This window comes from Sorex araneus, chromosome 6, assembly GCF_027595985.1.
Source record: "Sorex araneus isolate mSorAra2 chromosome 6, mSorAra2.pri, whole genome shotgun sequence".
Lineage (NCBI taxonomy): Eukaryota > Metazoa > Chordata > Mammalia > Eulipotyphla > Soricidae > Sorex > Sorex araneus.
Window position 1 is genome coordinate 44,150,864 of NC_073307.1, and position 21,140 is coordinate 44,172,003.

The following is a 21,140-nucleotide window of genomic DNA, read 5'->3' on the forward strand; positions in this document are numbered from 1 at the left end:
ACTGTGGCCAGAATTCTAAGCCGGGAAGACATGCTCTCTGTTTATATTCCTTACTGCTCCACACTCCTGCCTTCTATACCTCTGAACACTGAGAACTCTGTTTCTTAAAATGGGCAACACCACCCCTGGTCTGACCAGTGGGGTGGTAGTAGATTTAGGTACAAATGGGAGCACTTTCTTTTGGTTTGCTTAAAGAAGGTGGATTTCCAGGGGCCAACTGAGTATTTTGTTTCTGAGAAGGACAGAGAAGTAAACCACATAAACTTTGGAACTTCTGGTTGACAGCAGCAACACAGGCTATTGGGCTGATTTGCAGAGCACTTACTTCCTTGGGCAGTGGAAGAGCATGCTTGCTGGCTCAGAAGGGTCAAAGAAGTTGAGGAACCCAGTAGTACTGGGTACTGGGTAAACTTGACTCAGCCTTGAACCATGATCAGATAAGAATTAGTGCTAGAAAACATCCAAGAATAAGCACATGAAGAAATGAGTTCATCCTCAAAATACAAGTGAACTACTTGTACCTGCAAGCCTCCAGTCCAGTCTATCTGCTTCTAACCCTAGGGTGACAACAGCTTTTCCCCACACCACATGTGTACCCCTGTCTCTGTTCTATTCTTGGACTTTAGTACCCAGCTGGTGGCTTTTTTTTTTCCTCTTCTGGTTTTTGGGTCATGCCCAGTGGTGCTCACAGGTTACTCCTGCCTCTGCACTCAGGCATCACTCCTGGCGGTGCTAGGGATACCCTATGGTATGCTCAGGATTGAGGCTCAGATGTGTGCAAAGCAAGTGCCCTATCTGTTGCATTATCATTTTAGCCCTGGACATTCATTTTTAGCTCCACTTCCTATGAGACCTTTCCCGAGCTCCCAGAACCAAGTGTGACTTCTCCTGCCTCGGATCAAACTGCAAAGGAGTTTGGCTCCTAATGCATTAATTTTACTCTCCTTAGTGTCACAATTATTTGCATATTCGTCCTACAAATCCTCTTTCCTCCCAAACCATGCATTTCCGGAGGGCAGGCAAGACTCTGACTAATAGTGTAATCTTTATTGTGTCCCTGGCTTTATGTTCTTGCATTTTATTTTCACCAGTCCACAGACAGCATGCGTTATACTGTTTTGAAGATTGAGAAAATAAATATAACCTGCACAGCTAAAGCTCATGTAAAGGTGAAGTGAATATGTGAGATTGTCACTTAGTAGTACCATGATGTGAGTGACTGGTCAGCGGCAGAATTCACAGTTCATCCTATATTTCACAAGCTCATGTTCTCAATCCCAGTCCTCCAAATTCATATCTGAGGAGACCTAGTCCCGAAGGACAGCTGCTGAAAGTATTTTAGGTAAAGTGATTAGAGGTTAAAAATATAGTAAGTTAGGGCCAGAGGGATTGGACAGTGGTTAGGGTGTTTGCCTTGTACTCAGCTGACTCAGGTTTAATCCCCAGAACCCTATATGGTCCTCTGAGCCCTGTCAGGAGTGATCCCTGAGTAAGCCCCCAAGGAAAACAACAGCAAAAACAATACAGTAAGATATGATGGCAGTGGTCATGTGGGTCACTACTTGGGGACACAATCTGTGTCATTACAGATCCAACAGATTCCAGGGTGAATCTCTATCATCAGGGGACGGAGCCACTCCTTACTCTTCCAGCAAACAGTTTCCCTGATAAGTTGCTTACCAAATCTACAGGTTATACATTCATTTGGTTCCCTCATGGGGTATATGCACTGAACACTGAAGAAGAGTAGAATTGGAGGCCACGGACACTTGCTTTGGTTGTCTCTCCACCTGACTTTCCTCCCAGCAGTGCTTAAGCCTGGGAGACCCAGCCTTGCCCCTCCCGGGGGGGCTCAAGCAACTGAAAGACACAAGTAGCTGTGGGACTCACCCGTAAGCTGGTGATGGTGGCAGGATCCCGCAGCCGGCCCTCCTCATCTTTCAGATTGTAGCCTTCTGGCCTCTTGTCACGCTCACTCACTTTCCACAGCTTCACAGTTTTGTCTGCAGAGAGTGACCAGAGGAAATCAGAATCACAGTACACAGCTAGCCGATGCAGTGAGTGACTGGGTGGGGGGTGGCGGAGAAGGAGGCAGAGGCCCGAGGCAGGAGTTGCAGATGAGACCAACTCAGATCAAGGGGACCAGGGGGTGGGAAGGCAACACTCTTCTTTCCAAACCAAAAACACATGTTTGTGCTGATGCAGTTTCCCTGGCAAGTTGCTTAGTAAATCTACAGATTATTCATTCATTTGGTTCATTCATTGACCAAATGAATGAAATGAGAGTAGAGTAGAAATGGAGGCATATATCCCATGTATCACTTTATACATAATATAGAATTACATGCCAAAATATAGAACCACGCCACTGCTATTAGCCCTTGACATGGAGAAATTCTCTAACATTCACAATAACTCGAAGTGAGCTTTTGGGTTATTACCCATATGTTAGTGTCTCAGCTTCCTCAAACACCTAAAACACTCATTTCCCTTTGGGACCCGCGCCCTTGACTGCCTCCCCTTCTCTGAGACCACCTTCCACCCCACTGCCCCCAGCTCATGTTACACAACTTCCTTGCAGCTCAATTTGGGCTTGAGCCTCCCCTCCCTATGGCTTGGGGACTTGGCCAGGAAGACCTTTTATCCCCTTTTAGAGGGCTCACTGCATCACCTGGCTCTCTGTTGGTCCCAACCTCATGAGGACCAACCCCCATCAAACATATGCTTCTCGTCTTTACCCCAGGGAGGCAGGGAGTGTGTCTCCCTGTATGTCATGAATCCTCTGGGAATTCCCACCGCACTGGGCCAGAGTACATTTGGAGGAACGTGAGTTGTGTGAATGGGTGAATATCACCTAGCCGATGTTCACTGCCCACAATATATATGGAATAGAAAATGCAACAGGGGGCCTCTCCACAGGATTGTCGGTGAGGACCAGATCCTGTAGGTCTTGCACAAGGTGGAGCCAGAAAAACCCGCGGCCCTATGTCCCCACTCCAGTTCCACTTGCTACACGGCCAGGGCTGCCATTCTATAGCAGCTGGCATCCCACTAGTATTCCCTGAACATGGAGTAAGTAGCAGCACCATATTCAGTGGGAGATAAAGTTCTGAATTCCCAGAGAAACAAAAACCTAATAGAGAACAGATTTCAAGTGTCGGTACGTTCCAACTAGTTCAACCTTATGGACAAACAGTATTTTCCGAGGTGGCACTGAAGCACTTCAGAGAGGCTCCTAGGAGCAGTGCCAGGCGCAGGGGAGGGGCTCATTCTCTCTGCCTAAACAAGAGGGAATTCCGGAAGCACCAAGTCACTCTCTTTTTTCCTGAGAAGGGGATGGCAGGCCAAAGAAGTTTGGGCAATTCTTTATTAAAGAAACTTATCTATCTCTATGCCTCAGTTTCTTTGCTTGTACATTGGAGGTCATAGGGTATCTTCCTAATGGAACTCTTACGAGGATCAAAGGAAATATTCCATGCGCGTAGAGTGTTACAACAAGTATAGGCAACCTCAAGCGGTAAGTCATTAGGATCAGAGAACTGAGCATCTATTCTGCAAACATTTTGGAGCAGGCAGTTAGTGCCTCTGGAGTGTGGGGAGCATGGGCAATGAGTTCTGGAGAAGTAGTAAAACCAAGGTGTGATTCAAAGAAGTTGCTTTGTCACGAGCCCTAAAGTAGCTCTAAAAACCAAACATGATAGCCTCTCAGTATCTATATTGCCAACTATAATGCCCCAAAGTAGAGAGAGAGTATGGGGTAAAATGCTTCCATAGAGGCAGGGGGAGGATTGGAAAGGGCTTGGGGGAGGTGGGGATACTGGGGACATTGGTGGTGGAAAATGTGCACTGGTGGTGGGATGGGTGTTTGATCATTGTATGACTGAAACTCAAACATAAAAACTTTATAACTGTATCTCATGGTGATTCAATAAAAAATAAATAAAAATAAATTAGCCTGGAAAAGCACAAAGGTGGACCAGCTTTGTGGGCACAGAAACCGAGGCAAATAAGATTGGTGTCAATCAAGAGCCTAGAGAAGGCTGGGCCTCCTCCAGAGAGGTTTGCCTCACCAGAGACAGAGGCTGTGATAAGGCCATGAGGGTCACTGTCACTGTCATCCCACTGCTCATCAATTTGTTCGAGCGGGCACCAGCACCCATTGAGACTTATTGTTACTGTTTTTGGCATATCCAATACACACAGGTAGCTTGCCAGGCTCTGCCATGCGGGCTCGATACTCTTGGTAGCTTGCCGGGCTCTCTGAAAGGGGCAGAGGAACACGGGTTGGCTGCGTGAAAGGCGAATGCCCTACCGCTGTGCTATCACTCCAAGTGGGACACCCAAAGTTCAAAGCATTTGCCGTGACAACATCCTAGTAATGGACTTCAATCTACATAGAAAGTCCCAAATGGGGGCAATTTGGGAGAAACCTATAAACTATAATCTCACCATTTCGGGGGTCTCACCTGCATCTCAATTGGGGATGCTTAGTTTACTTTTTGGGGTACTCTCAGCTTACTACCTCTGGAGAAGCCCATGTTCTCTCTCTCTCTCTCTCTCTCTCTCTCTCTCTCTCTCTCTCTTTCTCTCTCTCAACATAATCTTAAAATAATCCTGTTTGATTTTACTGTTCATCTCCTGAAGTTCTTTTCTGGGAGGGAAAGCAATGGACCTGTAAAGGATTTGGGTAGAGCTTAGGGCTGAGAAGAAATTACTAGTGCAATGAGTTCTACAGTCGAGTTCTACAACTCTGGGAGAAGTTGGGTGGTGCGGATGAATTCCTGTGCTGTGTAGGTCAAGTGGGACTCAGGTGCAGTCTGACTATTGGAGCTGATGGGATGCGAGTGTTCACTCTGCACAGATGCTTATGGCATATTTTTCTCAGTCCTGACCCTGCCAGGAACTTTCCAGATGACCCAGGTGAGTGCGGAGGAAGCTGCTAGCCTCCTTTGAGGCTCCAGCCTCTCCTCTCCCCTCTTCACATAAACCATCCGCAAAAATACTTGGGTGCTCTGAGCCTTACCATATGCTGTTTCCTCTCTCATAAGGGTTGAGAGGGAAGCCATCTCCCTCCTGCTGTGGCTGGGATTTCCTTTCTCTTTTCCCTTTCATCTTGCTCCTCCTCCCTCAGGCCTGTCCTAGAAGCCTAATGCACACCATACTTGGGAAGTGGGCTTCCAGCCACCAGTGGGCTCCTAACTCATTTCCTGCTCTCTGGGAAACGGGTTGGCCGTGTGCGCGCGCACACGCCCGCAGAAGCTGCCAAGTGTAAGAGTTGTGCGTGTTCCACTGAGCAGCTCCACCTGGTACAGGGACAGAAGGCGAGGAAGCCTTTCCCAGATGCGGGCTGAATTTAGAACTCTCCATCGACGCCCACAGCCTCTGCTCCCCCCTCTCTGGAGAGCCTGCTGCACAGACTGCTTTGTGGGGTGAAGAAGAAAACGTGGGCCCTATTTATACAGCCACTCGGGGAGCGACTGATCAGCTGTAGTTTACAAAACCCAAAGCAGTGAATTTTAGCACCAATATTTTCTCTCTTTTTAAAACTATGTTTTTTTATCAAGTGACACTGGTTTATTACATGAGACAGGCTTCAGGGTGCTTTGTTATAATTACAGTCTGTATATGGTGCAGTTGAATACCACTAAGAGGCCGACCAAGGTTTTGGGAAGTATCTCATCCCACCTGCAAGGCAATTCTTGTGTTTTTCCTCTTATTCTTTTGGTTAATGTCTAACTTTTCCCCTTTATTTCTTTTCTTTTTCTTTTTTTTGGGGGGGGATCTACACCCAATGAGGCACTCAGAGATCACTCCTGGGGTGGTTACTTGTTATTTTTTTATACAGAAAATGGAGATATTATAGATAAAGCACAAAGATTAAAATTGCTTACATTCTTTCCAATCAGAGACACAACCACTAAATATTTACATTGATCCTTGCAGGTTTTTTCCCCCTATGAATATTGAGGGCGGGGGTGCAAGTCTACAGTAATAGTAGACTTTACATTTTCTCAAGTTACTTGTTACTTCCTTCTTTATCAAACAAGCACTATGCTTATTTGTAATTAGGAAGCAAAAATGGGAAAAATTGCAGTCTTCCATAACTCCCTTCAACAGAGATACTATGAAAATCTTCCTTATATTCTTTTTGTGTTGTATATGTATACACATATTTTATGACTTTTAAATAAGAATAACATGCTATGCATAATTTATAACAAGCTTTTCCTCTAATAATCCACCAATAATAACATCTATTAGTCTAAATATATGCATAGTTTAATATTTAGTACATATAGTCTAATTTATAATAGTAAGGCTTTGTTGATAATCAAAGACTTAGAAGTGGGGGGGTTGGTAGTATGTGTTGAAAAGATTGAACAAGGAAATATTGCATAATTATTGAAAATGTTATGCTTTTTGAGAAAAATATTTATTAATTAGGAAGATATTTCTGCAATTAAATGCTAAAGTCTTTAAATATCTATCTGGTTGCAAATAGTTTATAGAACATATTGTCTTACATAGCCAAGAGCTTCATATATTCCTCCTTTTTGTTCTCTGGATGAGAACACTTTAGCACTTTTGGTTTGCTTCTCTGTATTTTCTTATAAAAATTTTAATAGTGAATAGATATTATTTGAGCTGCATGAAAGGAAAGCTCACTTTCCCCTCTCCACCCAAGAATGAAGGCAAAAGTAGGGAGCTTGGTAGAGCAATACACATTCAATCTGGAAAACAATTTCCAGGTCTAGATTATGAATTAAGCATTGGCTTTATTTTTATAAAAATATTGGATGATTGGAAATATATGCTTGAAGAAATAAAAAGTTACCCAACTATAATGAGATATGCACGATTAAAAAAAAAGATAATTGGCAAATTTAATCAATTCTCCACGGTTAGGTTGCCTGGGGTCATTTTTGACTTTATCATCATACATTTTTTCTTGACTCTTTATCTTACAGCTTTGTGGATACAAAAGGCCAAAACATGCAGTTGTTCTGGTGAATAACCACTTTTTCTTTCTCTGGCTGGCTTTCTGATTTATCGTTACTTGTGGCAGCTTTTAAACACAATCTTATCATCTATCTTCATTTTCTCTTTTGTACAGTAATTCCAATTGTCTTCCATTAATTTTTGCATGTTAACCTATTTGGCTTAAGGGGAATTCTCAACCTCAATATTAGTATAAAAAAGAAAATCACATAAGAATATGGGATTTCTCTTATGAGGAATCATTTTGAGATACTGTTGGCATATAAAATAGCATCCCAAATGGGAAGATAATATCCCTGTTAATCAAAAAACTACTTAAAAACTCAATTAACAGAACATTATGCTATATAATTAATCTTCATTGCATTTCACTGATCTCCTTCCCTTCCCCCCCACAAAGTACTTAATAAGACTTTACATCTTATTGTGACTATCAATAGCCTAAATTTCTAATACAAAGTAAGCTAGCTATAAAAGATAATCAAAGACTTTTTCCCTCTGCCTGGAGCAATTAAGACAAAATCATCAGAACTGTCTTTTATTGTAAGTAGTGTTCAAAGTATAGTCTTTGAGTGAAATTTAATGGCAAAACTAAAAGAGAAAAAATGGAAATGAACTTATATGGTTTGGATTTCAAGAAATTGACACTGAAAAAAAAAGCAAACCAAAAATAGTTATGTGAAAGAATTAAATTTCTTGGGATCGGGAAAGAGATAAATGAAGACTTGGTCATGTGTATTTAAGATCTGCTTAAATAACCATAAATAGACTGATGCAGAATAGTTATTTATTTTAGGTCTGTATGTTGGCTATATACTTAAGGATTTATGGTCCATATTCAAATTTGTTAGGGCTGGAAAGACAGTACAGAGGTTAAAGTGCTTGACTTGCATCCTGTAGACCAAGGTTTGATTCTTGGCATGGCATATAGTCCCCTGAATAATGCCATGAATGATCTCTGAGCACAGAGATAAGACTAAGCTGGGTATGGCCTGAAACCAAAACCAAATTAAAAAAATCAAATTTGTAAACAATTTAGAAAATGAGAAAAAGGGACAGATTGGCAAGCCAGCCATACTGCACAATAAAAATCCATCACAATAAACGTTACGGTGTGTTCTCAGCCTTTCAAAAAACTAATATGCTTGTTCCTATACAACTCCTGTATTTTCCCTCCTACTTGACCGATAGGCATTTTTCTTTCCTTTTAAAAAGAAAGCATAAGCAAAAAAAAATCCCTTTCTTCTTGATTTGTGTTTAAATGTGAACTCCTTATAGACAAACACAGGATCAAATGAATCGTTCTACTTGCCAGCTTTTTGCTTGGGAAAGGGTTTAATTTTTTTGGTACAAATCCTCTTACTTGTTATGCTATTCAATTAGCACCCTTTGAGATATGATTTTATCCGGAATTGTTTCCAGCATCGATTTTTTTCTAGCAAGCGTATTAAGAACCTTTAGGGTAGGAAATTCCACTACATAAAAGCTTATGAATTCATGTCATTGGGCTCTCTATTCAACCCCCAACATTCTTTCTCTCTGAGCTATTTATATCAATGCCCCCAATAGAAGAACTTGGTGGAAAACAGAGAAAAAACCCCTTTCTTGATCAGTTCTTTGGTTGTCTCCCCACTCTCCTTGACCTGTTCCCCTGCTTGACTGTGTCAGAGAAGTACAGACATCTGCTGCAATATATTCAGGCATTAATAACTCCTTACATATGCCAAACTCCTAGGGAATGGCATGTTGAGTTTCCTAAAAATGTGTTCCCAGAATAACATTGACTGAATCTTAAGATAGGAAGTTAAATTCCAAACACCTGGAAATAATCTGCATAAGCCCAAAGTTGTAGATAACAGGTCTCACATAATTCAGTCATAAATCTATTATTTTTAGAAAAAAATAGTTACTGTTTTCTTAGGACCTACCCTGCCAGCAGCCTTTCAAATGTATCTTGCAGAAACAGTATTTTGCACAGACTGTTCCTTTTTTTTTTTTTCAACAATTCACAAGGAACAAGGAAAAGAGAGGCTAAGAAAGATCGAAATACATGGTTTGGCTGACAGTTCTGAAAATACAGAGAAGGAAGCCATCACATACCGTTAGTAGACAGCAGGAAGTAGGCGGCATTCTGCTGAGGGAGCCATCTTATTTTGTTGATTTTTTCCTCTATTTCTAAGCTCTTCAGGTAATCGAACTCGGGTTCATGGCTCTGGAATGTGCTGTAAACATTGTATTCACCCCTGCGATGAACCTGGTTTTTACTCTGGAGAAAAGGAAAAATAAAGATACTCAAGGGATTGAATCAGGCAAGTCAACTGCAAATTCACTGATTTTTTTTTCTTTTCTTTTTGAGAATTTTCCAGGGCAGGCTGTTCAGAGTAGGAGCAGCCAGGACCACAGTGGCTTCTAAAGTGTTGGATGGTTGATGCCTATTAGTAAATATGGCATGTCTAATTAGCATGTATTGCATTATAAGTGATATATATGAGCTTCTGCATGAATATATATGGTATACACCAGAATACAGACACAGAAATATATTAGTTACACACATACACATACATGTGTGTATATGCGTGTATATATGTATACATATATGTACACACATATATTTGGTTTGGGGGCCACATTTAGTGGAACTCAAACTCTATACTCAGAGATCTTGGCTCTATGCTCAGAGATCATATCTAGCACTATGCTTGGGAGACTGTATGTGGTGCTAGGGATTGAACCTGGGTTGGCTACTGGCAAGGCAACCACCCTACCTGCTTTACTATCTCTTCAGCCAGAACTAGAAATTTAAACCAGACATGCTTTGAAATCTGTTGTAACAGAAGTTCTGGTATTTACTTTCTGTGTCCTAATGAGTTCTTGGATACCTCAAGGAGAGAGCCAGTCTACACTGATGCATGTATATATATACATTTATATATATACATATATATATATATACACACACACATACACACATTTCTCAGTCCCTCACAGAGTCCCAAGTTGTAGCAGGTCTATCTTTCACTTGGACTGGTCTTAAAACTCAGTCCAGGGGTTCTAGAAATTTTAGAAGTCCAAGAGATTTCAGAAGCTCAGTAAAGGGGACAGGGCAAGGCAATGCACCAGAGACCCTGCATATTAAAACCACATCTGCAAGGCCTTCGGCGGCAGATTTGGACATCAGATCTATCCCGCTCGCCTTCTTTTCCAACCTGAGTACAAATAGGAATGCTGAGACATCTGCATCATTAGGAGAATGATGAGACTTTATCCCCGCTTTCCCCTAGCTCCGATTATGAGAAGAGCAAACAGCAGGAAGTAAATAAATGACGAGAAAATGAGGCATATGGAAAAGGGTTTGCTAAAAAGTGCAGGAGAAAGAAAAAAAAAGAGAAGCAGAAGATGAGAGTGTGCAAGAGAGAAAGAGAAGGGGGAGAGAGGGATGGCAGGAGTTATTTCTGACATTCTAGGACCTTGTGGGCAGGGCTGCAAGATTCAGGCTTTGGAAAAACCGTGGTGCAGACATTCAAATCCAGATATTATCAATTGCCTGTCATAAAATTTCAATCCTTGATACAAAGTCTCAATGGACAATTTTTTTCTCTGGGTGCGTATTGAACATCCAAACCTACATCTCAATTTACTGATGGGCGAGGATGCTGAAGCCCAGGTGTTAAATGTATTTGTGAAGACAGGTAGGTTGCTAGAAGCAAACTCCCCATCATGGTGCAGTATTCCCCCACCCAAGTCAAAAGCCCCCTGACTGGATGTTGCCACATGCTTTGTTTCTCAGCCTTTGCGCTTGTTTCTGCCAAGGACTGCCTGGAAGTTGAGCACTTAACTGCATGTTATTATCCTCAACACTTAATTTTTATTGGAAAATAAAAAACCCCAAACACCCTCCTTTGGAAAATGTGGCCCCCTTCATTGCGCTAATGAATCAGGCCTCCCAAATATTTCAGTAAATTAAAATAGGTGAAACCTATAAATAGCTAACAGGAAGAAAAGGTGGTGTGGAATATTGCTGGCAACATGCTGCCTTGGGTAATTTATGCTAAATAGTTCCTCCTGTTCCTCTTTATCATCACTGTGAACCTAATTGGATATGGAAGAGGAAGGTTTAAAATCAGTTTTAAAGGACTTTACATGCTGGCATGCTGGCTACTGTACTGCTAATGGCAAAGATTGTCAGTCCACCTTAACAATAAACATATAAAAGTGTTGATTTGCTCGCATCCAAATCAGACTGTCAGTGTGCCGAGTATGTGCCAGACCAATTAGCACTCGGCAGCTCTGGAAAAGCAGGAAAAATTCCAGGTCACGAAGAGCTATTAGTTCCTACTTGCCAACCACATTTTCACGTTTCCGGGGCCAGCGGAATAGGCTGGGTTCCTGATTTAGTGCTGAACACTTGAATTTATACAGAACCCCGAGGGAGTACAATGCCCTTATAGAAATTAATTGCAAATAATGTGCAATTACCAAATATATCACCTCTAAATGAGGCTTTCCTTTTTTCTTTTTTTTTCCAAGGGGAGGTGCAACACAAATGGCTTTGAGGCACAGAAACCGACTCTCAATTGCTAGGGAAGTCTCTAGTGAATCCGCCACATGGGCTCCCCCCGTGTGGTGTGGGGTGAATCTGAGAGGCAGGCAGGGAGCAGATGGGGAACTCTGAGAATACAGACTGGCCTGCTGGAAGCTGCAGGACCATGCCAGGGGAGGCCAAGAAAATCAAATTTGGCTCTATTTCTGTTCTGACAAAACAGGCAGCCCCCCCCTTCCCCCACCCCCACACACCCCAGACTCAATTTATAAGGAACAGAGAAATAATTCCTAGTGGACCCCAATGCTCAGGCAGAGAGGGGCTTTCAGAGCATTGCTGGGGTGTTAGAGCTTCTCCTTAGATTGTCCAAAGCATTCGCCTGTGGGGGCTCCTAGACGACAGCATGGTAGTAGTACTACTACTAGTACTACTAGTACTAGTAATACCAGTAGTGGTACTACTACCACTACTACCAACTAGTACTAGGCATGGCTCAGTTGTCGTTCTGTGGGACTCCCTCCCATGGGTCAGCTGAACTCTCATTTTCTTCTCCACTGACCCACGTTGTCCTTTTCGTTTTTGTTGGCATGCTATTTCTTTTTCCTCCTACACAGTCCGTGGGAGAACCTGCAATCCATGGAGGCCGAATTGCAATAGCTTGGGTATAAATTCTACTCTTTCAAAGGGCAGAGGGGACACTCGCCGTGTTGCAGGTCCGATGAGAAGGGAGGTGGTTTTGAATGCACAACAGCCGGGTTTGGAAAGATAAAGCAACGGCCAGGAAAAAAAAATGCTCTATTTTCAGGTGCTTTTATGAGCCCGTACGTGGAACTGTTGATGTTAATGACTTTTTGGCAGTTTTTAGTTTGCTAGCAAAGCGGCAAGGTGAAGGGTGACACATGGGGATTAAAGAACAGTAGGAGGCCTCCTTTAAAAAGAGAAGAAAATGGGCATTTTACATTCAGTGCCACTTACCTCCTGCTCTCGTTGAAATATTACAACCCGACCCCCCTTGTCCCCGGTCGCTAGTAATTCTCCCGTGTGGTTGAATTCTACCGTAGAGATAATGTCAGCTGAAAAGAAGAAGACAAAGGCAATTTAAGTAACTGCACACTTACTTTCCAACGACAGATAATAGACATACTTTTCTGTGCATTTAAGGGCTTAGGGTTTTGTTTCTGCAGTGGAATTTACGAGGATTTTATGTGCTGTATTTTAAGTACTACTGACTTTGGCACTCGAGAAAGGCAAATTTCTCAAATGCCCACGCTGCCCGGTGCTCTCCAGGCACAAATAAGAGAGAACAAAGGCAAATGCCCATTGAGAATCTTTTGTTCTGGGCACGAAAAACCGACTTTCTTGATGGCTCTGACAAATGGCAATTTTCCTTGATCACTTTTACCAACCACAGGTCCTTTGTCCCTTTCCCTCCTGGTCCCTGGCACTTGCCTTGCAGAGGTTCTCAGACTTAGTTGGCCTACTGCCGCCCCCTTTTCAGAGAAACAAACCCCTCTGCACCTCGCTGGAAATCTAACTTTCTCTCAGTGAACAAACAGAAGGTTCCACATGGCACCCGAGGCTATGCCACTGCCTCTCCCACTTCCGGGGAGCAATGTCACCCTCTTCGAGAAATACCCTGTCACCCAGGAACTCCCCTCAACACTCAGTGGCTGTTCCAAGTGGAAGATGTGCGGCCTGCCGGAAGCAGATGGTGCACAGAGGTGGAACGTTCAGTGAGCTGGAAATTCCAGGCAGGACCCTGCCAAAGCTCCAGCTTGACCCTCACATCCCTGCCTGTGGTTTCTTGTGAGTCCAACACACCCTCTGAATGAGCAAGGCGCGATCCGCACCCCAGGAGGAGGATGCTGAGAAAACAGGGTCAGGAGGTCAGAGGGAAAGGGTCGTTCACACTCTGTGATTCTCGCCAGAGAACATACACAGGCGAGGAGAAGTCAGATCACACATAATTGCTAAAGGAATGCCAGCCCGCCAAGCCTTTCTTCGATGCTGGTTACCCCTGGAGGAACACGGACAGGTAAATTACCTATGATTGAATTTATTAGGGCTATTTTTAGAAAAATGTCAGAGGTTAATTCCTCTGCAATTATTCCCCTGCAGGGCTCCAACAATTGCTACCGAGAGAGTGCAAATGAGTTAAAAAAAAAAAGCAGAGCGAGGTAGAGAGTTTGACCATGGCCTTTGACAGAGACTGTTCTGAAGATTATGTCCATGGGTAGGAAGGAAGGGGACACAGTGAGGTGGAAAACTGAGGCAATTACCCTGAATGATTCAAAGCTCAAACCTCACTTTAATATCATCATTTCCACATTTTCTTTGTATGCCTGATTTATTCAGGTAAGTAGGGTAAAATTCTCCAATTTACATAGAATTGTCCATTTTTGCAGATGAAAATACGTCGGACGGTTGTCATTCTTGGTATGGAAGTAAAAAGAATAAGGGAGGGAGAAGTCCTCACCTCCTTCAGATAACCGACCCCATGAGAAGCAAGTTAAGAGCTACAGGGGCACAAGGAACATAAGGGAAATGAGGGGAGGCCAAAACCTATGCCCATGCTGAAGCGACAAAGAGCTACTCAGCTTAACTCAACTGCGTCATGAAATGTTGTATACACGCATTAAAAAACCAGAAATATGTATTTTGATGCAAGATCTCCTAAGTTTTATATGTTGTCAACCAGTTATTTTTTATCTCCTTGACATTAAAGAAATATCACATGGTAGATAATTATCATATTCCTATATTCACTCCAGTGCTTGTCACAGTAACCAAGACATGAAAGCAAAATATAAGCCTATCAATAGATCCAGATGCCTGAATAAAAGGGTAAGGAGTAATATGAATGTATACAGTGTGTATACTTACACACTCATCCAATGGAATACTACTCAGCTGTGAAAAAGATGAAACCTTGTCATGTAGAAAAGCATAGATGGGTTCTAAGGTGACCATTGCAAAGAGAAATAAGAGAGACAAGTGCTGGATAATGTCACTCACATGGGTATAAAGAATATAAGCAAATGAGCAATCACAGCACAACACATAGATTCTGACAACAAAATGGGGCTGAGTGGAGGGGATGGGGGAAAGAAGGGGGAACAGGAAGGAGGTGGTGGGCATGATGTGGCAGAGCTATGACTGGGTGCAAGGCTGTGCTGCTGGAGCTGATGGGGAAACTACACCGACCTGTAAAAGTGATCATGTCTGTGAGCTAACTAGGACCAGTGGGTCACTAGTTTCTGACTTCCATCTCCTTCAGAAAAGGCCATTCATTCTATTGATGATACTCAGCAGGAATTCAATCCACTTGCTCAGAAGCACCCATGTAGATGGAAGCTACCTTTAAGGAAACAGGAACTAAGTTGCTGGGTTATTCAGTTCTTGATGGGCCTTTAGAATACCCATTTCTACAACAGGGGTCCTCTACTGAATGAATGATGAAGACCAGCAGAGCTGGAAGCAACCACTTCAAATGAGTTATTTAACCAGTCTCCTGTGCTTCTTAGCAGAGTACAATTTGGTAGAGAAAAAAGGAGGCTGTTCTGAGCACCCACGTTGAAAAGACCTTCACAGATCAGATACATTCTCTTTTTGGGCACGGGAGGAGGGCACACCTAACAATGCTCAGGGGTTACTTGTGACTCTGCACTCAGGAATTACTTCTGGTGATGCTCGGGGGACCATATGGGATGCTGGAGACTGAACTGGGTCTGCTGTGTGTGAGGCAAATGCCCTACCACCGTACTATCACTCCAGCCCCCAAATAGTCACTTTGCTTGCTAGCTTGCTTGCTTGCCACACACAGTGATGTTCAGGGGATTCCCTTGACTCTCCTGTCGGAGCTCAGGAGACCATATGGGATGCTGGGGATTGAACCTAGGTTCACGACTTCAAGGCTAGAACCTACTGTACCATCTCTCCAGCTCTCACACGTTCTAAGTTACTTCTTCTGACTGCCAGCAAGTGATAGCATGGGGGTGATAAGTGGAGCTCCAAGCTTGAGGAGAGCCTATAGCAGATGTGACTGGATTATTTTGACTTTATTTATTTATGTATTTATTTTTACTTATACATTTTCAAATTTTCGCCATACCTGGCTGTGCTTACTCAGGGTTTATTCCTGGTTCTGCCCTCAGGCTGCACTCCTGGCGAGGCTCTGGGAACTCTATCTGGTACCATGTACTGAACCAGGATTAGGCACATGCAAGGCAAGCACCTTATCTGCCCATATTATATTTCTGGCCCCAGTGTCTTTTCACTTTAAGCATCTAATTGGTACTACTAAAAATGAGGCAAAGTGCCTCCAAACACAAACTCTTTCTGGAGAGAAAGTGGAGTTGGTTGCAATGAAGGAGTGGTGGGGCTAGAGAGTCTGGGGGTTGACCAGGCCGAGTTCCTTCCACTAGGCAGCAACCTGAGGGCAGGGCCCTGGTTGGGGCTATGGTCCATAACCTGAGAACTTAAAGCAGATGCTTCCCTGTGGTGGCTGATATCAGAGGAAATCAGTGAAGTATTCCTTCAAGTCATCTTCTGTCTCTGTGTCTAAAAATAGCACTCTGAGGAAACACCCACTTAGAGGCACAGGTGAAAAGAAGTTCGATTTGAAGCCCCATGAGCCAGGCCAGTCTTATTAGATCCCTGAATTATGGGCAATCAGACCCCATCCCATCCCAGCTAGTGAAAAGGTCTCCCTCTCTCTGGCCCCTAAGTGGTATCCTTATTTGTGGTTTTCCTTTAAGAGAAAGGGTAATCGCAAGGCAGGATTTTGAAACTCCTCACACTCCTATTGCCAAGTCCATACCTTTAATTTAGATCATTTAACTAATGAAGAGATTGAGCCATACCCAGCAATGCTCAGGGCTCACCCCTGGCTCTGTGTACAGGGATCACTTTTGGAGTTAGGTACTCAGGGACTGTATTTGGTGCTGGGGATGAAACAAGAGTTAGCTGCATGCAAAGTGAGTCCTTTACCCCCTTGTGCTGTCATCCTGGGCTCCCGTGCCTTTATTTCAGTCCTGCCAGCTAGTGGGTCTGTATATGTGGTAGTTTCTCCCTAGCAGTTGCCCACCCTCTTTCTTGGAGCATCTGCCTTTGCAGTTCGAGTTAATGATACCCATTTGAACTTTGCTGTTTCCTGGCTTATTTATCATTCCTAAGCCAGTGGGTGTAACCAGAATACTTTACTGTCCCATCCATCTCTGCATATCTCCATCTATGAATGTTTAATAATTGATGAAAAACTCATGAATCACTCTGCCTTCTAATTTCAAGACACTGAAAGTTCTGCTACAAAAACTCTTGGGTTTGCAACCTGCAAGCCCAAAAAGAGCAATTCAAATTCTAAAACATACTGCTTAAGATAGACAAGAATTTTTTTTTTTGGCGAGGACAGAAAGAGGAGATGCAATAAGAATATACTCTCAACCACAGGCACAACAGCTGATTCTCAGGCCCTGGTCAGCAGTTCTCAGTTTATTGCCTTTGACGTGACTTTTTCCTCTACACGTTTCAGTTTATATGACTAGCCATTGTGTGAAATGCCCAACTGAATCAGTGGCATTAACAACAAACGTTAATGTGAGCATTTTCCCTCTCTTCTACAGAGATGTGGATGAAGTATATTTTTAGGACCACACCCCACAATGCTCAGGGGTTACTCCTGGCTCTACACTCAGGAATAACTCCTGGCAGTGCTCTGGAGACCATCTGGAATGCCAGGGATTGAACTTGGGTTGGCCATGTGCAAGGTAAGCGCACTATCCTCTGTACTATCTCTCCAGCTCTCTGAAATAGGGCCTAATTTTTTATTAAAAATAGGGAAAAATCTCAGAAACAAGAGGCCAAAAGCAGTTGTAGAGGTCAAATGTAGTTAATGTGGTTTAAAAAATGCAGCCTTGGGAGGTATGAAGTTGGCCTCGTGCCATATCCATTTGTGCTGATTTAATTTCCACAAGATGGTGGCCTGGTAACCCCATTTCTAGTTCAATAGGCACTGCTGAGACTGAGCTATTTTTTTGTTAAAATAATCGTGGCCTCGTACAAACGTTCTGCACTGTTATTTCTAATATAAAGCCTCCATTTATCAGAATAATAGAAACGGACTCAGTCATTATAGTCATGTGATGGTGAGATTGGAGAAACGAAGGGACCCCCATGGTCATGGCCTGGTCTTTCTTAGCAAAATTCCAGGCTGGAGTCTACATTCTGCCAGAGCAGAGCAGAGACTAAGGCAGGCAGCTGGATAATTGGGTGATGTATAACTTATCTACTGTTATGTCATATGGTGACTGTTTAGACTTAGGGCTTCAACCCAAACCCTCTGCTGGAATAGAACTCACCAGCACCAATGAGTAGAATTAAAATGAGAGACTAATATCAGTCGTTACAGCCCATTTAATGTATCATCACTCGAGCAACAAACATTTGGAGGATAATATCAGACTTATTGACCCTACTTGTTTCAGAACCTGCTAGCTCTGTTCACTCAAGAGAACTCAAGTTCTCTTCCTGATAAGAATTATCCATGTCTTCACCAAGGATAGAAAATCTCACAGAAGATGACAGGGATGAAATGGTGCAGCTGCCAGAAAATTTGTGTTGAGAAGAATCCTGACAAGCATCAGGATATATTTAGGGGGCTCCAAATCTGTGCTCAGGGGGTCTGGAGGCCACTCCCTGTGATACTTGGTTAACCAGGCTGCATGGTTCAAAGCTAAAGTCAACCTGGCTGAAGATGCAGAGCTACCTGGACCTGGAGTAACAGGGACCACCAGAGCTGACCCAGATTCAATTCTCCACACCCCACAGTGTCCTTTGAGCCTGCCAGTAGTGATTCATGAGTGCAGACCCAGGAGTAGCCTTGAGCAGAACTAAGTGTGGCCCCCAACAGCCAAATAAATGAAAATAATGAATAAATAAAAATTTAATTGGTTACATTAACATTAATCACTTTGCTAGCTTAATAAATAAGAGATTTCAGCATTTATCTTAGTGACTTAAAAAAATTTTTCCGGGGCTGGAGTGATAGCACAGCAGGTAGGACATTTGCCTTCCACGTGGCTGATCCAGGTTCGAGTTCGGTTCCCAGCATCCCATATGGTCCCCTGAGCACTGCCAGGGGTAATTCCTGAGTGCAGAGCTAGGAGTGACCCCTGTGCATCGCCAAGTGTGACCCAAAAGGCAAAAAAAAATTTTTCCCCAGATGGGTCATGCCATGGTTTAGAAGCCGGCCCCATGTAATGAAGGAAAAGACAGTTGGGATGGAGAAGGGACTACTAAGTAAATGATGATTGGAGGGACTGCCCTGGGATGGGAGATGTGTGCTGAAAGTAGACAAAGGACCAAACACAATGGCCTCTGAGTATCTGTATTGCAAACCATACTGCCCAAAATTAGAGAGAGAGTAAAAGGATGGTACCTGCCACAGAGGCAGGGAGTGGGGTGGGACACTAGGACCAAAGGTGGTGGGAAATGTGCACTGGTGGAGGGTGTGTGCTCGAGCATTATGTGACTGAAACGTAATCATACAAGTCTGTAACTGCATCTCACAGTGATCCAATAAACTTCTTAAAAAAATAAATTGAAAAAAATTATTTTCCTTATAGGCACTGTTTACAACACTGTTGCTGATAAAATATCATGCATATCACAGTGACCCAATAAAAAAGAATAGAAAAAGAAACAAAATTTAAAACAATTTTCAACTTTGGTTTTTAGTGCTGGAGTGATATATCCAAGGACTGGAGTGTGTGCTTCCTCCCAGTCTGGTACCTGGAGTGACTTGGTCCCCAGAGCACTGTCAGGCATGCCCTGTTGGCCCCTGCACCATGGAGCGGGAGCATCACCATCTCATGTCAGCCAGCCTGAACCACCAGCCTTCAGAACCAGGCCCTGCTTCACCTTGCCGGGGAACCCTGGGCATAAAACAAAGAGCCTTCAAATGAAAAATTTGTTTTCTTTTTCTTTGAGGCCACAGCCAGTGGAACTCGAGGCTTGCTCCTGGCTCTGTGCTTAGAATCACAACTGGAGGAGGCTCCGGGGACCACAGGTGGTGCTAGGGATCAAACTAGAAAAGGCCTTGTGGAAGGCTTTACCCTCTGCACTATCTCTCTGGTCCCGTAAGTTTAATTTCCATATCGTAAGACTCAATTTTCATGACACACTTTGTTTTTTGCTTTGGAAAATGCAAAGAGTGTGCCTTCACCACCACCACTCTCAGGATACAGAACAGTCCTTCACTTCTGAAACACCTTTCATATGGGCCCTCAAGGGTAGGTCAGAATCACGTGATCTGACAAGAACATAAGGACTCGTGAAGCTAACAGTGTACCAACTCAGAGGCTGCTGTTCGCTACAGATAAGACAGCTCCATTTGGAGTCACTGATCATTCGCTCACTACACAGATGCACAGATCCCATTTTCTCATTTTATTTTTTAGGAATGTTTTTAGAAACAGGTTCTCAGACTGATTTGGCCCACGGCCCCCTTCTCATAAATCACCCTGGAAAATTGTCCTCTTTAAGTGAACAAGCACCTAGTGTGTCCCCTGATCCCCGGATACTCCAGTCATCACTTACCTCCCCTCCCCCCAACAACTAATCTTTCCAGCATCTTCCAAGGGTGGTATTGCTCATTCTGCACTCTGGGAAACACTGCTTTAGAGCCTGAGAAAGCTCACAAAATACTTTCATTGACCTGCATCACAAACTAAATTTTTTTTGTTTGTTTTGAGGCCACACCTGTGGTGCTACTCCTGGCGCTGTGCTCAGGGATCACTCCTGGCAGGGCTGGGGTGGGGTGGGGGTGTGGCCATGTAGGGTGTTGAAGACAAAACCTGCATCAGCTTTGTGCAAGGCAAGTACCCTACATTCCAGCCCCACAAACTAAGTTTTTGCATGGGATTATTTTCTGCCCTTTGACCTTTGTCTTCCTTTTTAGATTAGACTATAGTTGAGTCCTTGATTCAGTAACAATCACTCAAGTTATTATATTCCTTTAATTTGGGTTAGTGACAGAAGTAGTCAATATGAAGTTCTGTTTTTTTTTTTTCTTTTTGGGTCACACCCAGAGATGCTCAGGGGTTACTCCTGGCTCTGCACTCAGGAGCTACTCCTGGCAGTGCTTGGGGGACCATACAGAATGCTGGGGATTGAATCCAGGTCAGCCACGTGCAAGGCAAATGTCTCTACCTGCTGTACTATCACTCTGCTGATATGATATTATTGATATAATATATTAATATATTATATCATCATAAAGCTTTATAAACATAAAACTTTATATTGATATAAATATGGAAGGACTGGAGCGATAGCACTAAGGGTAGGGTGTTTGCCTTGCATGCGGCTGACCCGAATTTGATTCCTCCAATCCTCCTGGAGAGCCCGGCAAGCTACTGCTAGTATCCCACTCACACAGCAGAGCCTGGCAAGCTCCCTGTGACGTATTCGATATACCAAAAACAGTAACAATGGAGATGCTACTAGTTCCTGCTCAAGCAAATCGATGAGCAATGGGATGACAGTGATACAATGATAAAGTGATAAATATGGAAGGACCTAAGCTAGCTCACAAGTATTC

General features: G+C 43.3%; 1 protein-coding gene across 3 annotated transcripts in view; it reads right to left on the bottom strand.

The window, feature by feature from the left end:
• PPP2R2B (protein phosphatase 2 regulatory subunit Bbeta) overlaps positions 1 to 21,140 on the bottom strand; it is a 467,657-nt gene that overhangs the window by 99,492 nt on the left and 347,025 nt on the right. For all 3 annotated transcript variants that reach the window (XM_055141210.1, XM_055141211.1, XM_055141212.1), the window contains 3 exons: positions 12,518 to 12,615; positions 9,100 to 9,265; positions 1,891 to 2,003 (listed from right to left, as the gene is read on the bottom strand). In XM_055141210.1, the coding sequence (XP_054997185.1) occupies positions 1,891 to 2,003; positions 9,100 to 9,265; positions 12,518 to 12,615 (377 nt within the window). The remainder of the gene's footprint in view (positions 1 to 1,890; positions 2,004 to 9,099; positions 9,266 to 12,517; positions 12,616 to 21,140) is intronic.